The sequence below is a fragment of the Rhipicephalus microplus genome, chromosome 4 (assembly GCF_043290135.1).
Source record: "Rhipicephalus microplus isolate Deutch F79 chromosome 4, USDA_Rmic, whole genome shotgun sequence".
Classification (NCBI taxonomy): Eukaryota; Metazoa; Arthropoda; class Arachnida; order Ixodida; family Ixodidae; genus Rhipicephalus; species Rhipicephalus microplus.
In genome coordinates, this window is record NC_134703.1 from 151081946 (window position 1) to 151102263 (window position 20318).

The window sequence follows — 20318 nt, forward strand, 5'->3', positions numbered from 1 at the left end:
CTCCACCATGGTAACAACTGAGACGCTTATTCGCGTTCATCTGTACATGAGATTACGTTTCGTGAGTCATTTGTGCGAGAGATGCGCGGGGCACGTTTCTATCTGCTGGCCATTCTGTGCGTGATCTTCTGATTTGTTGCTATCGCATTCATTGCTTCGTCTTCGCGGCAAAGCTGTGACTTTTTTTATCAAGAAACTCGCTAGCAAATGCTGCCTGCGTCGGCGTTGTGAGGCAAGCGAGTTGTAGCAAAGGAGAGGAGCGAGAAGTACAGGGGACGCATATACTCAATGCTAGTGTAAACGCCACGGTGACCGGGTATGCTTGGAGGAGAGAGGGGAGCGAGCGTAGGTTAGCAGATGCTTCCTACGTCGGCGTTTCGAAGCCGAAGCTGTTCGAGAAAGCAAGGAGGAGAGTTGCGCATGAGTCGTGTGAGTGGGCACGCTGATGCCGCGGGACACAGACCTGAGCAAGAAATGCTCCGCATCTAAGACAGCAACACGAGCCACAGCCACGAGAGGTGACTCGTTCAATTCTTCCAATGCCTTCGATGCAGCCAGACGTCCGCGTCCGGCTCTCTTCTTCGCCATTCGCCACATTCGTTCTGGTGCCGAACACCACGCGGCAGTAATGTCTTTGACTTTAACCATAGATCGACTACGCACGAAGCACGGTTTCTACGGAACAGCCGCCACCAAGGTGTCCCCCTTCCTCAATGCCCTGCTGGCAAACTCTACAAACCCGGCTGATAGGCTACAGGAGGTTTCGGCCCTAATCACGGCAAAGAACGCCAAACTTAGTCATATCGACCACGAGGTATCTATTACGAGTTGGACGCAGACCTGGTTACCGCCGCAACTACGCAGATAAAGTCAACTGCGATCAACTGATAGTTCAAACCTAACAGTGGCTCCTGGCCCCACCGTATCCTTTGCTGCTAGAACCACTCCACTGACATAGCCTCTCGCATCCACATCGCAACCAGCCGCAACTTCACCTGGCCTGCCGGCTCTCATGCTCGTATCTCACATCGCCTTGCCCAAGCTGCACATCATGAGCGTGGCTTTGAAGCCACAGCACGCCACCATTGCCGCATCGATGGCACCATCAGTCTCTCGAATCACACAAGCTCAGGCTACGCAGGTGCGCTCCCACGGCCTCCGAAAAGCCATTCTATTTCTGGAGCAGGCCATAGACGCAGGCCAGGGCAACTACGTCCTGGCTGAGCAGCAGTTGCCAACGCACCAGCTTATAGAAAACCTATCAGGACATTGACCGCTTATGTTGAAGTTTACACGCAGGGAGCGTTGTCACATTCTATGGAATCAATGGCGCTTCCGTGCGATGTCTAATCCGGAGGGTACGCCACGGAAAGTCCGATAGAAAGGGAGACCACAAGTCCATCGTGAGCATCTGTTAGACGGCCCCGGTTCAGCATGGTCATAGCCCGAGCTCGGCAGAGCACTCCTACCTAACACAGAGGGGGAACGCGTCTACTGTTCATAGCGCGGCACCATGTGCTCCATGATGTCTCCCGAAACCAACAATACGTCTACCCCGCTACGAACCCCCCATGCTGCTCGGACTCTGGAGGTAGGGTCTCCAGTTCGTGTTTCTTCAACTAAAATCATGTCGACAATCGTTACGGCAAGCAGCGGCGCTGCTACGAGCCGCACTTATCCCGTACCATTGCTGCTACAAACCGCACTGATCTCGTAGCAGCGCTGCTACGAGCTGTACTGCGAGCCGGCGTTTTTACGGCGCTGCTATGCATCTCACGACTGCGTAAGACGCCGTTGAATGGCACCTCACAGCATGTACTTGCATCGGATCGACAATCTGTACTACACACAGCTACTTCAAGCACATAATGACGAAAACCGGTGGAAGTGAGGGCTCTTGCGAAGTGTGACACAACGTGATCGACAAGTGGTCAGGATACTACGGCAGTGATACCTTCAAGTACGCCACCATGCCTCAGAATCTCGTACCCAAAGACGTCTGCTCGATGTACGCCGCGGTTCGAGGTGCCCAAAAGGAGACCGATACTCCACTGATATAATAGTATATATGGTCAAATTTTTGAGGCTTCTGAAAGTGGTCGAGACGCTTCTCTTTGGCGGGGTTGTTGCAAAACAAAACTCGGATGCCTCTGCACCTTCGTTGCCAAGTAAGGAGGAAGCATCGTTTTTAAATATACAGTACTTATCTAGCACGGATACACATGCGATCCCAGCAGACGCTGACGACGACCTGGCTCCCGAAGTGGTCAAGCAGCACGTGATCATGCAGCACTTTCAGGGGCTTGACATGAGTTATCAACAACAGCTGATGAACAAGACTCTGACGTACACAAATTATCCAGAATCCTCGCCAATCTGCGAAAATTACTACCAGAAAGTTCAGAACCACTCGTAAATAAAACCGGACAAAGCAACATCACCAGAAACGTCAAGAGAGTATTAACACCAAGGTCTGATGCAGTAGCAGTTCCATCAGCAGCTCTAAATGAATTATTTATCTTCACACTACGAGGACCCAATCAAATGTATGCTTAAGCCCCTCTGCTTCACTGCAGGAGGAGTCTTTCCTTTTTACTCCTTTGCGTCTTGCTTGCAAATGGCCCCCCCCAGCATTCACCGCAGTTTACCCGAACTTCTCCGCAAGTTTTCTGGTCGAGTGTGTTGCAATTAGGAGAGAACGAAGTCGTTCCCCTGTCTTAGATATAGACAAATTTCCGGGTGCTGGCCCCATATACGTGCCCCACATAACGTGCCGTGATATGGTGAAGCATTCTAAGGCGATGTTCGTTGCTTGTTCGTATGCTGGCACTATTTACATGTTGTGTAAGTAAAACCAGATGAGTATCAGAAAGGCTGCTATGCCTCTAATTCTAGAGGCACTGAAAAACACGTAAGTGCCGTAAGCCTTCGAAGGGGGTGGAGGAGTATCAGCATAAAGTATTGTTAAGCGTTTTGCCTCCTAAAACAGCAACATTTTTATGTGCTACTCATCAGAGGTTGAAGAGGAGGAAGACGGGCTGTCTCTTTGTCACAAACGAGCGCACCGTAAAAGCGCGCGGCACCGAATTCTAGCGACTGTAATGATACCAAGCGCAGAAAGGCACCTCAAGGTCAATAATAAAAAAGAAAATAAACATCCAAAGGCTCCCCGGGTGTACCGTCCCTCCCCTCTCCAAAGCGTAGTCTCGCCGACTAACCTCCTGAGATCGGCGGCAAGCAAGCCCTGGAAGATTCTCGAAAGGGGCGTGGTGATGCAGAGTTGCATCATCTGTCGCGGACGGCCTTCGAACCTTCTCGCGCTTTCCCCAGGCTTCGCTGCGTATCGCGCCGACGAAACATGAGAATTTTATGGAATCTAGTGCAGAAGGTATTTAACCGAGCAGCAGAGATGGGAGAGCCGGAGAAGAAGGAATTTCACGCCAGTGTGCGTAGGGTCTTTCCGCCGTGTGGGCGAAGCCTTTCGTCCTTATTGACAAAGGAGGAGAAGAAGAGGATTTCCACCTGAAAGTGAATACTCGGGCAGGAGTGTGTGTCTACCGCCAGCGAGCAAAGACGCGTGGCAACAGCTGCGTGTGGGAAGCCAACGTGTTACCGGCGAAGAAGCTTGGTGCTTGGAGAGCGGCCAATTGATGACGCGAGGTTTCCTGGAAGAGAAACTTCGGGGGCAGCGGAACGACAACAGCGCTGGACGCTGAGTGAGTGATTCTCAGAAGAATATCATTCAGACTTTTGTTCCAGGGACTTTGGACTGAATAAGTCTTCGAACTCTTTAGGCTTTAAGTGCCTTGGTTGTTTGATACATGCGCCTGCATTGTAGTGCATATTGTTGTTTGTGTCCGTTGTTTCGAGTGTGGCTGATTGTACTGCGTAGTACGCTGTTTGATTGGTGACATATCATATTCAACTATTGTCGAGTGTGCATAATTGTGTATTGTTTTGATCTGCCATAATTGAGAATATAATTTTGTTTTGTTAATCAACTCTCGGCTTTGACTTGTTCTTTGGGCCACAGCCGGCGTCTGCTGGCGCGCCAAATAGGACCACTTCTAAATTTTCCGCGCTATCGTGGTGCAGTTCGGGGGGCCGATACTTCGGCCCTTGGAATTAGCCCCGTGATCGCCTCCCTAAGCAACGGGACCGGTGACAATTAATCCGGCCTCCGCGACAGGACCTTTTTGGTGCACAGTGTGTCCAAAGTAGTGAGAAAGAGCCTCGAGCTGTTTATAGTGCTATCAGAATGATTTTGTTTGTTGCTCAGGGTTCTCATTAACGAGTGCAGGAAAGTGTCCCGATAGACTTATTTAGGCAGATATTTTTTGCACGCGGCAAGGTTTTATTTGCGAGACACAATGGATCACGAAACGTTAGTAGCTCTTGGTGAGAAGATGGGTCTTTCTGGCGCCGAATTACGGAAGTGGGTCACCCAGAAGGAAAAAGAAGAAAAAAAGAGGGCCAAAGAAGAAAAAGCAGCTGAGTTGGAGAGAGAGAGGTTTGCGGCTGAGAGGACCAAGGAAGAAAGAGAGCAACAATTGAAGTTGGAGTTTGAGAGAGAAAAGCTGGCAGCTGAAAGGGCGAGAGAAGAAAGGCAGGCAAAGGAGCGACAGCTGAAAGAAGAAAGAGAGGCGGAGATGGCTGAAAGGGAATAGCACCGGCAGCACGAGATGGAACTCGAGCGGCTCCGTTTGCAACAGCGAAGTGAAACTCCCGTGCAAGCTAGAGTTGAAAGCAGCGAACGGGAAGATCATGGCTTCCGCTTGAACCCAAGCAAGCTGCTCGTAGCGTTTGGTGAAAGGAAGGACGACCTTTACACGTACCTTCACAGATCTGAGACGATTGCAAATAGCCAGAATTGGCCGGAACATCAATGGGTAACTGCTTTGAGTACCTGCTTGAGTGGCGAAGCGCTCAGTGTGTACGGGAGGCTGACGCCGAACGATGCAGTAAACTATGCAAAGGTGAAAAAAGCTTTATTGAAGCGATTTAGATTTACAGTGGAAGGTTTCCGGGACAGATTTCGGACAACAAAGCCAGCTGATGGTGAGACGGCTACGCAGTACGCCGCCCGACTTAGCCATTATTTTGACAGATTGATTGAACTCTCGGGGACAGCGCAGGAGTACGATGAACTTAGAGAGCTCCTAATTAGAGAGCAATTTCTTACTAGTTGCCACCCAAACCTGTCGCTGTACTTGAAAGAGAAGAAGGCTGAGTCACTTGAAGGCATGCTTGAATTGGCCGGCCAATTCTTGGAAGCGCAAGGTGGCACGAATTTGGCCAAAGTCAAGAAGGAGTGTGCCAAAGATTCGAAGAAATCAGGCCCTGAACAAAAGAAGCATGCACCGGAAAGCGTGCCGCGATGTTTTCTGTGTAACCGAGTGGGTCATCGCGCTAACAGCTGTCGAACTAACTTTACGAGCCCTACTGTTGTCAAATGTTTCAAGTGTGGTCAGACCGGGCACAAAGCTGACGCATGTCGTAACGGAGCGAGTCAAACTCACCAGGTATACTGTGTGCTATCAGAACCAAAATCCGATGATGATGCCGTCACCGACGGATTCGTAGAGTTGAAAATGGGGAGAAACTTCCTATTGTGGGTGCTGTAATCACAAAACAGCCAACCGGTGTTACGAAGGTAATGCCAACGCTGTCTGGAAAAGTTGCGGGCAAGAAGGTTACGGTGTTAAGAGATACCGGTAGCTCCACTGTTATCGTGCGGAGAAATTTGGTACGGGAAAGTGAGTTAACAGGCAAAACGAAACTGGTTTGCCTAATTGACAGTATGGTTCGGATGCTTCCCAAAGCAGATATTGAGGTTGAAACCCCTTACTTCAGCGGGGAGGTTACTGCCCTATGTATGACGACACCCCTGTACGACCTCATCATCGGAAACATTGACGGGGCGCGAGGGCCGAACGATCCAGAACGTTTGGGGGAAGAACCGAAGATGGAACCGTCGCTGACACAGGGACCGCGAGATACAGTGGAGAAAAATCCCGTAAAAGATCTCACTCGAGCCCAAGGGGAAGCCTGGGTGCAAGAGACAGTGAATCAGGAGATGACTATGTTGAACGAGTTAACGTGCAGACTTACGTCGGCATGACCTCAACCGACCGACGGGGTAAGGGTGACGGAGTCGGCCAGCCAGGCCGAATGTCGTGACATGAATAATCTGGTGAATAACCAGACAAGATTGGTTGAACGTTATGACCCGTTAACGGTGTCGGAAATGACAATGATGGTTGAGACGCCGCCTCAGATGCAGTCGTTGGAAAGAGCTCATCTGAACAGAAACTAGAACAATCAGAATAGATCGAGCGAGCACCGCAAGAAAGGGCACAAGTGCAGCTCGAAGTACGCAGAATAGGTACTGAGGTCGAATCTGAGTGTGTTTGGTAGTGTTGAACCTCAATGTGTTGAGTTGTTGGCATCCTGTGTCACAAGTGTATGTCGAGCGAGTCAAAGTGTTTGTTGCGGTGACGTGATGTATAGGATTGTACAATTGTTGTAAAGACAGACCTTTGTACATTTGTATTGTCTGAAATGTGTGATGGAGTGTTGTACTCATGCACCTGTTGTTATATTTCATATGTTGTAAGATTGAATTGCGATGTGCAATCGTATTGAGTGTTCCATTATGATTGTGACGCGCTATGAGCGAAGGACTATGTTACAATCCTTAATTGTGTGGTGTCTGTTTGCACTCGTTTGTGTGGTTTTGAACATTATGTGATAATATTCTTAAAGTGGGGGGGGCAGTGTCACAAACGATCACTCCGAAAAAGCGGGCGGCGCCGAATTCTTGCGACAGTAATAATACCAAGCGCAGAGAGGCGCCTCAAGGTCAATGACAAAGAAGAAAATAAACATCTAAAGGCTGCCCGGGTGCGCCGTCCCTCCCCTCTCGGAAGCGTAGTCTCACCGACTAACCTGCTCACATCAGCGGCCGAGCAAGCCCTGGAAGGTTCTCGAGGGAAAGGGGCGTGGTGATGCAGAGTTGCATCATTTGTCGCGGACGGCCCTCGAACCTTCTCGCGCTTTCCCCAGCCTTCACTGCGTATCGCGCCGACGAAACGATGAGAATTTCCTGGAATCTAGCGCGGAAGGTATTTAACCAAGCAGCAGAAATGGGAGAGCAGAAGAAAAAATTTCACGCCAATGTGCGTAGGGTGTTTCTGCTGTGTCGTCGGCGAAGCCTTTGGTCCTCAGTGACAAAGAAGAACAAGAAAGTTCGCGCCCATGTGCGTAGGCAGAAGATGAAAGTTTTGCGCAAGTGTGCGTAGGGTCTTTCCGCCGTGTGGACGAAGTCTTTTGTCCTCATTGACAAAGGAGGAGAAGAAGAGGATTTCCACCTGAGGGGTGAAGACTCGTGCTACAGGCAGGAGTGTGTGTCTACCGCCAGCGAGCGAAGACGCGTGGCAACAACTGCGTGTGGGAAGCCGACGTGTTACCGGCGAAGAAGTTTGGTGCTTGGAGAGCGGCCAATTGAAGACGCGAGGTTTCCTGGAAGAGAAACTTCGGGGGTAGCGGAACGACAACAGCGCTGGACTTTGAGTGAGTGACTCTCGTAAGAGTATCATTCAGACTTTTGTTCCAAGGACTTTCGACTGAATAAGTCTTCGAACTCTTTAGTCTTTAAGTGTCTTGGTTGTTCGATGCATGCGACTGCACTGTAGTGCGTATTGTTGTTTGTGTCCGTTGTTTCGAGTGTGGTTGATTGTACTGTGTAGTACGCTGTTTGATTGGTGACACATCGTATACAACTATTGTCGAGTGGGCATATTTATGTATCGTTTTGATCTGCCATATTTGAGAATACAATTTTGTTTTGTTTATCAACTCTCGGCTCTGACTTGTTCTTTGAACCACAGCCGGCGTCTGCTGGCACGCCAAATAGGACCACTTCTAAATTTTCCGCGCTTTCGTGGTGCAGTTCGGGGGGCCGATACTTCGGCCCTTGGAATTAGCCCCGTGATCGCCTCCCTAATTAACGGAATCTGTGACACTCCTGTTTGCGCCATTTTGGTTGTTGTTGCCCCAATCACTTTGATTTTGTAAACACTGTTAGTACACCCATATTTTGTCGTTTCCCTAGAACAATATTATCATGAGGGACGTCATATAGTGCAGGTATCCGGAAATTTCGTCGATCTGATGTGGTTTAACGTTCGCCGATATCGCACAATGCACAAGCGTTTACCATTTAACCTCCACCGAAATGTGACCGCCGCTGCCGTAATCCAATCCACAGCCCTAGGGTCAGCAGCCGAGCATCGTAACTACTGATCCACTGTGGCGGACAGATCGCAACATTCGATGAGACCAAAAAGACGTAATCGAATATTGTCGTCTTCGAGTCAATTAGGCAAAATGCATAAGGTTGTTTTTTTAATCAGAATTCATCAAAATTTTTCAGCACGTTTAAAAACACGTGACACAGAGGTCAAAATATACTACACTTTTAAAAGAGCAGTTACACCAAATTTCGAACTCCAGATGTGGCATTCAGTCGTTTGCTCAGTACGCACGAGTTTGTTTAGCGAAATATGAATCACGTCCGTTACGTAAAAGTTATTCTGTTCTGAGCACAAAGAGCATCCAAGGCTCATCGGCGCGTTCCCGGGCATGAGCCATCGAAAGCATTTTGACGTCTTCAGCGAACTCCCAGTCCACACTGTAGGCGCCAGGTGACGATGAGTGAGCAGCAATTACGTCGACAATTTTAGTGTTGTCATTGAGGTACATACTTGTGGTACCCTTTTGACGGCAACACCTGGCTGCCTAGCAACGGCTTCGCTTGCTTTGTTTCACTTTATTCGCGCAAAGCTTTTGCGTGACTTCTTCGTTTTCGTTGTGCCGCTTCAGGTGATTTGAAAAGTAGTCATGAGCGCGAATGTGATCATTTGAAGACGCTACGGTATATCGCGAACAAGTAACACGCACGCACCGTTCGTATGTCTTACCAGCCAGCGTGGCCCATGTATGTGTCTCCAGCTGCCTCATAGCTACTCGGCCCGCCGTTGACTTTAGAATCACTGCTCAGAAGAACATTGAACCGGAAATGATTCGCCACGCCAGGAATTAACGCCAGTCTATATATTCATCACACTGGTTATGGCTGCGATGACAATGGAGTGGCGAAGACATGCCTAACACGTGCGCGCCGAGCAGACGAAATGTAAACTGAAGATCTTGTCACCACTCCGTGTGGTCTACTGATCAGATTGCGTGGGACCGCAGGAGGTGACCACTTGGAAGCGCAGCGCTGAAAATTGGCGGGCTCTTCAGCCGTTTTGAATTGGGTTTGATACTGGTCATACTAATCGATGTTACATATATTGATTCGTCAGCTGTGCATTATTAATATCGAATTGTTACTACAGGGGATTGAAAACAACGCGTTCACGTAATGACGCGACATGTGTATAGTTTGCGTCACTTCTTCTTTAAAACTCGCGAGAGGCCATCCATACTTCAGCTGCAGTGCCATTGTGTGGGGCAGGTGAATGTTGCGCTGTGCAATAACAACTCATGTGTCATTTTGTTTAGCGCACAAAATAGCACTCAGAGTATGTTATTTACAATGAACGGAGCAACACGCATATCCATGAAGGGTAGGCATTAAAAAAAACGAGGACCTTCTTGAAAGACATCATATACAGACAAGTTCTACTATAGAGCCATCGGCACCATACTGAGATGTGCGCTCTACTGCTCACCACATTACCACGCTGTCAGCTTTTGACATTTACATCAACTAACCCAAAAATTGGGCTGTTAATTTGTTTATTATTTAAACTAGAGTATCTCATAAAAAAGCTTCGTGTTCCACGCTTCAGCTTCGCCCTAGAAAACTGCACGTGACAGCGTAGTCGGGCACCGTGCACATCGCCACCTCAGTTTCTAGCTTGGCTTGATTTCTTGGTGCAAATCTCAATAGTGTACTGTAAGAAAAAACAAATGACTGTACGCGTAAAATTGGCTATCTCAAACAATCTCACAATTTATACTGTAAGTACAGCTGTGAAGTGTCCTCTACGCCACAAATCTTCCTTTTGAAACTCCACAAGTACCCTTTGGGTCCGCATACGACAACATGCGCATTCGCGCAACAGTAGCTGCCCAATTTGTTGATGTTTTCGCTGACAAGTATTGATTGCGGATATGCGTTTTGTAATAGGTGGGCCTTTAAACCAACCCGTAGTTGCACAGTTGACATCTTTTGAAGTATGATGCAGTTCTACGTTTGCATGACGCAATATTACACGTTAGGGGAAACGCTTCGCACTTCATAACATTCAAACAGGTTGTTGTTTTTTTCAAAACAGCTTCAAGCATGGACATATATCTGCAATTTAGCACCTTCTTGCCACGCAGAAGCCGTGGAAGTGGAACCGAAGATTTGCATCGCTTCTTTGTCTGCATCTATCTCGATTTGACGCTTAACATGAACGCCAATTTTTCACTCACACCAAGATGGCCACGCTGCAATTCTGGCGTAACGAGCTTTCTAAGGCTTTCAGGTTAAAATCAATTGGACAGCTAAGCCTTTCTTATGATCCGTAGAACAAGATCGTTTATTCTCTATGCATATTGCGCATAAGCCTGGAGTGGGCTGAGTGCTGAATGGCAAGGTTGCCGGGCACCCCCCACCCCCTTCCCTGTCACTGATGTCTTCGTTCATCATTATATACACCACTCATCTTCGTGTTGTTTAACACAACAGACGTTCAAGGGAAAGTGGAAGCTTGAAATTATGTGCTGAAGAGGCAGTCCCGCTCCAGGCTATCACGAGATTACTCGTCTTCGCTGATGTCCTGACGAATACGAGTTCTCTCCGTTTCCCTAAGCTTTGGAACGACATTCACATTCTTCATGGTGCCTAAATAAAAACAGCTGCATCTCACAGAACCTCTGGAATCTCATGGCAAAACGTATAATGAAATTTGTCACAACATTCACCTAATCAGAGATAGATATAACAACCCAAAAACGAAATATCGCAAAAAAACGGTGACGAATACAAGAACGCCGCTAGATTCTCTTTACCATTTTCTGTTATTTTTTGCTCGATAAACACATATGCTAAGTGTAATACATCATTGCCCGGCAACCTTCTACTCATTGTTGCGTAAAAGTAGCACAGAAAAATTGGCCCCATATCTGCATGTTACTTTGCAAATGTCGTCGAAAAAGGATGGTCTTGCGTGTGGAGTGAGTGAACAAAACGTTTCTTTGATGTTCTGCGGAAGAAAATCGGTGCATGGTATTCTAGAAGCGCTGCCTTAGAGTGCCTCGAGCGTGCAGTGGGGGCTAACGAGCACATCAAGTCACGTCACACATAAGACATGAGCGCTATCTGGCAGATATCTTGGAAAACGTAGCGCGTGGCGTGGGCGCCCGTCTCGAAGGCGATAAGGTGTAGAACGCAAGGCAACGGGTAGGTGCCACCACCGTGTCATCTTAGCAAAGCGTTGAAAACACTTGCCTTTTCGTGCAAGTGTTGCAAGGTCAGCGCAGCGTGATAAACGCTACGGTCCTTCGAATTACTTACATATGCCTTTTCTAGTAAAAAACACACATACAGAATGTCGACGTGTTGTTATGGCACTTCATATATGCGCAATAATTGCTTTTTAATTGACAATCGCACAAGTATGAACACTGAACCTCGAGCAATATTGGTTGACACTGCGGATGGGGTAGACCGTTTGGGGCATCGTCTGTTGCCATTTAGTACCGTTAAGGGCAGACAAACAGACAAATGTACAGAGAGGCAGACAGACAGACAGACAGACAGACAGACAGACAGACAGACAGACAGACAGACAGACAGACAGACAGACAGACAGACAGACAGACAGACGGACGGACCAAAATTTTTGCGTCATAGCTCCCCAAGAAAGACTTTTGTCTTTAAAAAGTGAACACTCACGTCAGTTCTGCCGAGAAGGTTGAGCACGCGCAACGTGTTGTTGTACGCTGCGTCCCGGTAAGCGTTTCCCGCCACTATGGTGATCGCCTCTACCGTAGCATGCTCCGAGGTCAGGGCCAAAATGAGCGCCATGGCGTCGTCTACGCCCGTGTCCACGTCCATGATGATTTTGAGTGGACCGCCTTTCGGGGGGACCGGCCTCGGCTTGGGCCCTGATATGCAAATCACGATCTAACTATAAGTTCACAGCACAAGAGGAAATTGCATGAGCGGTTGATTTTGCGTCAGTTGAACATATAACGTTGGTAAAGTGCAAATAGGACAATTAGACCAACAATTCAGGAGCCCTTACCCTATTGAGAAAATGGATACCCTATCTATCTATTGACACGTGTGTATTAGAAAAGAACGACGATAGGAATGTTTTGTAGATTCCAGCTAGTGGAACAGGCGCTTTTCGGGACATCTACGAAGCAGCCGTCTTGCTGTACAGCTGATCTTGAACGCGCTCTTTTCGCTGCCGTAAGCCGCTGTCATCCTTTGTTCTCGTTGCACTGCGACACTGGTGGAGGTGCTGGGCAGGATAAGGAGAGCGTCATCGATGTCGGAAGCCCGGCTAGTAAACAGTTATGATCTCGTCAACATTGTTACGGCGGCCGTCGAAGGGGGGTCGAGACACCAGAGGTCCTTGAGAACCGATATCGCCACGCCGGGATACGTAGTCGTTGGCATGTCGACTGTCAAACCATGGCCTGAGAGGGCGAAACGGATCGCCGCGGTGCCAGCAATAGCGGGCTATGTGGCCCATACTTCCGCAGTTGAAACAGAGTCGATGTCTGTCGACAGTGCGCCAGGTGTCCGGCGAAGCTGTAGATGCCGTGACGACTCCTCACTTGACGAAAGCCATGGCAGGCCAGAAGACGGCTGGTCGTATGGGGGCTGAATGGGTGGGCGCCACGATGTCTCCCCCTGTGCTTGTGACCAAGGAACGGTTGCAGGTGGCGGATAGTATGAAAGCGGAACGGGTGGGGAGCTTCGAAGGGCGGCGTCGTACGTCATGGGACGTTGCTCGGGGGCAGGATCAGCTGTCGAGAATGCTTGGCAGAGTTTGTCGCGGACGACTTGAGCGGCAGATGCCGCGGGTGTATCCACTACTGGAGTCCGCAACCTCTGCAGTTCTTCACTAACAATCTCTCTAATCATGTCACGCAAGGAGCTATGATTGTCGAACGTCACAGCGGCGGCCTGAATTTGGGCGCTGCTGCACAAGCGGTCATATTGTCCGCAGCGTTGGTGAAGTGGCCACTCGATAGTCGGCGCTTCATGATGAACTTCTCTACGGTGCTTGGCGTGTTGCGCAGAAGTCCGGTGAACAGCTGCTATTTCACGTCGCGCATGAGGTAGCGCAGCTTGCTATCTTCGGTCATCTGCGAGTCAGCCCTCCGAAATAAACGTGTCATGTCTTCGGCGAACATTACGACCGTTTAATTGAGTTTTTCGGACCCTTAGCTCTAGTAGTTGGTGGGCGCGGTCACGTCTGTCGGCATTGGCAAAGGTTTCAACCATCTGCTGGTGAAAGTCGGTCCATGTGGACAGGCTGCCGTCTCTGTTCTCGTACCAAGTACGATCGCTGTCATCAAGATAGAAATAGGCCCGGGAGAGCTTTTCCTGAGCAGGTCACTGGTTGATCTTCGCAACACGGTCAGAGTGATCTAACCAGTCTTCTACATCTTCGTGTGCGCCACCACCAAAGCGTTCAGGCTCCAGCGATTGAAAAAAACGTTACCTGGGAAGGAGCGGGAGGACCGGTGCCGAGAAGTACAGGCTGGGGGCTGGTGTTAGCCATATCTAGATATCTTGTAGAAGGCTTCTGCGAGGCGTTCAACTCTGGAGGAAGACCTCGTAGCCGACGACTGAATTGATGGACAGGAGTCGCAATAGGCCCGTCCGGGCTGAATGAACGGCTCCCACAAGGGGTGTGACGCATCGGGCAACGTCGCAGCCCAGCTCCTCCACCAGTGTCGCAGTGCAACGTGAACAAAGGATGACAGCAGCTTACGGCAGCGAAAAGAGCGTGTTCAGGATCAGCTGTACAGCAAGACGCCTGCTTCGTTGTCGTCCCGAAAACCGCCTGTCGCACTAGCTGGAATCTACAAAACATTCCTATCGTAGTTCTTTTTCCTTTACACACGTGTCACTATCTATCTATCTATCTATCTATCTATCTATCTATCTATCTATATCTATCTATCTATCTATCTAGAAAATCTACCTGTAGACGTTCATACACGTTCTTAGCAGCGCAACAGTCAAGCTGCTGCAAGCAATAGCCATGCTAGTGAACTCATGTAAGGCAACAAAGTGTTGGAATGTGCAATGGAAAGTGACCTCTATAAAATATCAGACTGTCATATGAGAAACGGCTCATAGTCAACAAGCCCACGATGTAGACAGTATCGATTCTTCGGAAACGCCGCACACAAATGCGTGCGACAGATCACCATATATGTTGCTCTGGGGTGCCGGGTTTTTCGGGTATGACGGCGCCACCGAAATTTGAGTCGGAACAAAGTTCGCTTGAATAAAGGGAGAGTAAAAGCACATCACAGAGTGCCTAAGAGCCTCAGGCATCGTTTGTTTATCTGGTCGGCAACGCTTCGGGCCACCCGCTTTCTCTCTCTCTCTCTTGAAGACATATAGTATACGTGTGCGCCGTGAGCATAATGTAAACAATTCTGTGTACGCATATTTTCTTCCTGAAAGATAAATTATAGACACTTGCCTGGTGTGGCCAATGAGGCGGCATCTCAGTTTCTGTCGAAAGGGGGTGATATTCAGCACCGTGGCATGATGGGCCCAATGCAGAACGCGCATGAAATACTTTTTTGACAACCATTTTTGCTTTGTGTGCGTTGTTTAAACTTCGCGAGTTATTAGCGGTTACAAAGAGCATTGTAGTTCCTTCTATTTCCGCTTTGTCAAAATGTCGGAGATTCAAGGATTTTTACTTTGTTGATCTCTGTATTTTAGACGCAAACCATCGCAGAGGGATAGCTATTTAAGTTTTCGCTGAACAGAATCGATCACTTATCTCACTTATCGGATTTTTCAGGTACTGTTCTGCCTAAATCACTTGGTTTGCCTAAATCTACAAAAAAAAAACATGCCGCTTTTAAGCTCTATACCATCTTCTCTGCTTAGGGTGTTCTGAACGATGGTACTGGAAGCACTGTATGTTTTACAATACATTATATTACGCCATACTATACTATTACTATATTATACTATATTACAAGGATGAAGAACATAGCATTAACCACGAACACGTTCTAGGTCTCCCGAAAAGTCTATCTACACTTGGAAGCATCAAGAAGTTTCCAGTTTGTTTGTTTATTTTTTTCGTTGCAGTTCCAAGTTAAGCCATCTTCGTAAGAAATATAGAAGTGCACTCGGCTGTGCTTTTGCATGCTTATCAAATGGCGCACTGTGTATACCTTCTGTGGCAGGTGTTCCTTTGGTTGGTTTCTTCTTCGTTGTCCGTGTGACCACTGGGTGATCAGGGTCTACAAATGACCACAGTGTTAAGGCCGAACCCATTGATTACTAAAAATCAATTTTTTTTGTTAACTGCATGCACATTATAACACCATCTGCTACTCGCCGTTGTTAAGTTAGCATGACGAGTACAGCTTTCGCAAGAGCCTTTTCTTAGCTTAAAGGGGCTTCTGTGAACGAACCATTATTATTATTATTATTATTATTATTATTATTGTTGTTGTTGTTGTTGTTGTTGTTGTTCAAGAGATTGTCAAAAAAGAATAAAAGAGGCACTGCTCTCTGGGGCTGTTGTATCTCCACGTATGATATATATATATATATATATATATATATATATATATATATATATATATATATATATATGAGATATAACAGACAGTAATGCCAAGGAATGTACAGGGGAAGTTATTAGAACCAATGGAATGTAAATAAGAAGAAAGAAGAAAGAAAAGTGGATGAAAAAATTACCAACTGTGAGCAGGAATCGAACCTACGACCTTCGAATTACGCGTTCGATTCTCTAACCACTGAGCTATCACAGCGGCCCTCCCTCCATCCACTTTTTTGGGTTTATCTGTGAATTTAGAAGTAGGAGCGACAGTCAGCGCCATCTATAAGCCAAACAACGAGTGTGAAAACACTCTTATGCGCATGTTTGGCGTCACGTAGCACGTGAACTTATTATGAGCGGGCAGCTGATTAATTGTCCCTCTTATACAACCTAAACCCACCAAGTCTGCCAGTACGAGACCCTCGTTCAATGAAATAAGGGAAAGAAGTGTATACCTAAGGGCTCGTTTTTCCGTGTTTTAACACAATATTAATGAGATATAACAGACAGTAATGCCAAGGAATGTACAGGGGAAGTTATTAGAACCAATGGAATGTAAATAAGAAGAAAGAAGAAAGAAAAGTGGATGAAAAAATTACCAACTGTGAGCAGGAATCGAACCTACGACCTTCGAATTACGCGTTCGATGCTCTAACCACTGAGCTATCACAGCGGCCCTCCCTCCATCCACTTTTTTGGGTTTATCTGTGAATTTAGAAGTAGGAGCGACAGTCAGCGCCATCTATAAGCCAAACAACGAGTGTGAAAACACTCTTATGCGCATGTTTGGCGTCACGTAGCACGCGAACTTATTATGAGCGGGCAGCTGATTAATTGTCCCTCTTATACAACCTAAACACACCAAGTCTGCCAGTACGAGACCCCCATTCAATGAAATAAGGGAAAGAAGTGTATACCTAAGGGCTCGTTTTTCCGTGTTTTAACACAATATTAATGAGCTATCACAGCGGCCCTCCCTCATCCACTTTTCTTTCTTCTTTCTTCTTATTTACATTCCATTGGTTCTAATAACTTCCCCTGTACATTCCTTGGCATTACTGTCTGTTATATCTCATTAATATTGTGTTAAAACACGGAAAAACGAGCCCTTAGGTATACACTTCTTTCCCTTATATATATATATATATATATATATATATATATATATATATATATATATATATATATATATATATATATATATATATATAATGTGTGGCTTTCCTGTGAGAGCGGCTTCGCGGCAAATCCACGGCAGTTATGTTAAAGACTTTCGAGCTCCACCATTTGTGGCGCTAAACTTTTCATCTCGATATTGATGACTGGCTCCCAGAACGTCCACACATCGTCATTGATTGGCCTGAATTCACAGACGTAATATTTAGTGTAAAGTAAAATTACGCAAAAAAAAAGAGGAATGCACAGTGCGACTGTACGACATCACCGGAACTAGAATAAATGCCCATATTACAAAAAAATCAGAACAATGTATTAGCTACAACCTTTTTTTTTTCAAATCTATATATTTGCTGTACCGTATAGGCTTTATATAAGAACTTAAAAACAATAATTACGACAAATCGGTGAAGCAATAAGGAGGGTTGAAAAGGCCATTTCACCCTATTTTCTTTCATAATCTGTGTTAAGTAGGTTAAATCTGGGGTGTTCGCAAATACGTTGGCGAACTTTCAGCGCAGTTAGTCGAGAACCTAAATTCTAATGAGCATTTTTATAAATACCCCATGCTCGAGAGTCTCACAACAGGGGTACTCGCAAGCCATGACGTTCTTCAAGCGTTCGTATTGCGACCAACTATATTGTTTCGTGGTCAGCTGTGTGAGGAATGACGCTTTCAAGAGCTTTCCCCAGTTCGGCATTCAAAATTCAACGTCTTGCAGCACCGGTAGACGACAACTGCTTTACTCCATGAAGCACCCACGTCATGGGAAAATGGCGGTCGCACGCAGTGGGCATAATTTACAGCCGGTGACATTTAAGGCTCATTCAATGAAGTATTCATCACAGTCCATTTTTTCTACAAGCGCAAGCCCAATAGCTGCTCTATTTCTATATTTCGCTGAAAACAGCAGTGTGGCCGATGACCATGTCACGACACCGTTAACATTTTTCATGTCTGTTTGACTGCACGGGATATAAGTGCCTGTGCCGCTGCGGTATCATGTCTTCGCGAAAGACAATATCAAAACGAAACAGTACAGCGCGCATCACAGCATTCGTATGTTACACAACCCACGTAAATGGTAACTACAATAAATTCTAAATTATCACCCTAATTTGCGGGGGAAAAAGCTCTACGAGTCTCACAGAAGTAAAACAACGCGTAATTAGTGAATAATAGCTCAAATTCATGAATAAAAGTTCACTTTAGCTTTATTTAAAGCATTACTTAGCGTAAAGGCTACTACAGAGAGAGGTGCGACTTGGTCACTTAACGGATGATCTTCTCGTTTGACTCTTTATCGCCAGAAGTGGCTTCTGTTATAAATTATATTATAATTAAGTACCCTGATTTGACGGAACGCGTTGAACTGTTGTCGTTGCTTGTAAATTTATAGGTTAACGAGTTCCTAGATCAGTTCGCGTATGCTGACTTTGGGTGTCCTTTTTTTTTCACTCCCATGAGTTTTTTATTAGTACTTGGCAGCGCAGTTAGCTGTGAAGCTATATAAAACTAACCATGTTTTGAGTTTATTTCACCAAGCCTCCTTACTCATATTAAAAATACAATCTGTGGCGTCTAACCAACTTGGAGCTTTCGCTCGCGAAAACTGAGTAGTGTTTGACTTAATAATGGTTCATCTCATGGTTGCTGAAGGTAGTGGTGCTGTTATATGTATTAAAAATTGTTGCTTTTTGTTCGTATTCAAAAAGAAAATATGGACGGCCACTTTCTGTTGTTTAAAATTTAAAAACGGGCATATAATGCATCTGAGTGAGGGCATAATAAGCGTTTTTCGTAAGTTCGCTTGGTTTCTTATAGTGGCTGAACTATAAGTAAATGTTTCAATGCAGCTTTTGTTTTTCTGGCTCCAGGAATGGAGGTCACTGTTTTTGGAGATCATAGAACGGCAAATATACCACTTTAGGGGCCCACGTAATGTTCTTTGCAGTATTTAAATCCACGTATGTGTGTGGAAATCCAGTGCTTTGATTGTCCCGGTACAGTCGAACACTAATCGATTATTCAGAGAAATCATCCTCAATATCCCTACTTCAACAAGTTCAGGGCAAATGCTCCTCTCATGTTCCGCCAATCACCGCAGTCTTGTGCTTTCTGCTGCCACGTTATACCTGCAAACTTCCTAATCTCAGATGTCCACCTAATTTTTTGTCTACCCTTCACGCATTTGCCATCTCTTGGAATCCTATCAGTTACCCTTAATGACCAGTGGTTATGCTGCCTACGCGCTGCGTGCCCAGCTAATGTCCACTTCTTAATCTTCATGATTTCAACTATACCACCTTTAACCCCGTTCATTCCCTGACGCACACTGCTTTCTTCCCGTCTCTTAAGGTTACTCTTATCATTTTCATTTCTATCGCTCGCTGCGTCATCCTGAATTTAAGCTGAACTCTCTTTGTAAGTATCCAGGTTTCTGCTCCATAGGTACAAGTGCCAATAAAATTCATCTGTTATATGCCTCGAAGCATTTTATAGATTGCCAACAATGAAGAGTTCATGAGAGACGACCTAATTTGTATACTTGCCCGGAAAACCACTGATGCCAAGAGTTGGAGTTGGTGCTGGAGGAGTGAAAAAAGAAATATACAGTAACCAGTTCTTTTCTTAATCACTTCATAAGTCATGAGCCTTGCAATTGGCAACGTCTTCTCGTATTGGACCAACTGCTGAGCAATGATTGTCCAGTTCTTCAAAGATAAAAAGGGACTGGGCTTTAAAAGACGCTTGATTGGTAAACTCTTTGCCACGTGGCTTTAGGTCGAGCGATAACCCATTATGTAGTTTCATTTCGGAAGAACCGATCATGCTGAAAAAGAAGCAACAAAATAGCAAGTACGTGTTGGTATCAACCTCTCATAAACTTTCCCCGCCTCACCCCTAAAAAGAACAATTAAAATTAAAAAATGCTTATGAATTGAAGCAATTCACGAAACATTTCTCCCCCACCCCGCCTTTTTAAATTTAGAAGTAGCATAATTTATTTTGCCAACACGCACTAATGCCCTATACTCTTTTTTCATGATCAGCAAGATTTATAATTTATTTATTATACATAATTATATATTTCATGAAGTGACCATTGTTGAAAATCGCAGGACGCGTGTTTTTGTCATAACAGTATATTTATTTGCCGATTCACTTGTCTGAGGCAGAGAATTTCGCTAGCATCCCTAATTTTAAACAGTGCAGTGGTGTAAAAAAAGCATGGTGGTAAGTGCGGTGCGTTGATTGGTGTTAATATCGCAGAAATAGCGCCCTACTAGGCAAGGAAA

The 20318-nt window shown here is 46.3% G+C and overlaps 1 protein-coding gene and 1 non-coding gene across 2 annotated transcripts in view; both read right to left on the reverse strand.

Annotated features, from left to right (window-relative positions):
• Positions 1 to 1346: 1346 nt before the first annotated feature.
• Positions 1347 to 20318, reverse strand: part of LOC142814433 (uncharacterized) — a 35838-nt gene continuing 16866 nt past the window's right edge. The window contains exons 4-5 of the mRNA XM_075893193.1: positions 11954 to 12165; positions 1347 to 1469 (exon numbers count right to left, since the gene is read on the reverse strand). Of these exons, the coding sequence (XP_075749308.1) occupies positions 1347 to 1469; positions 11954 to 12165 (335 nt within the window). The remainder of the gene's footprint in view (positions 1470 to 11953; positions 12166 to 20318) is intronic.
• On the reverse strand, positions 16443 to 16515 carry TRNAT-CGU (transfer RNA threonine (anticodon CGU)). Its single transcript has one exon. It is a non-coding gene; the product is annotated as a tRNA-Thr (tRNA).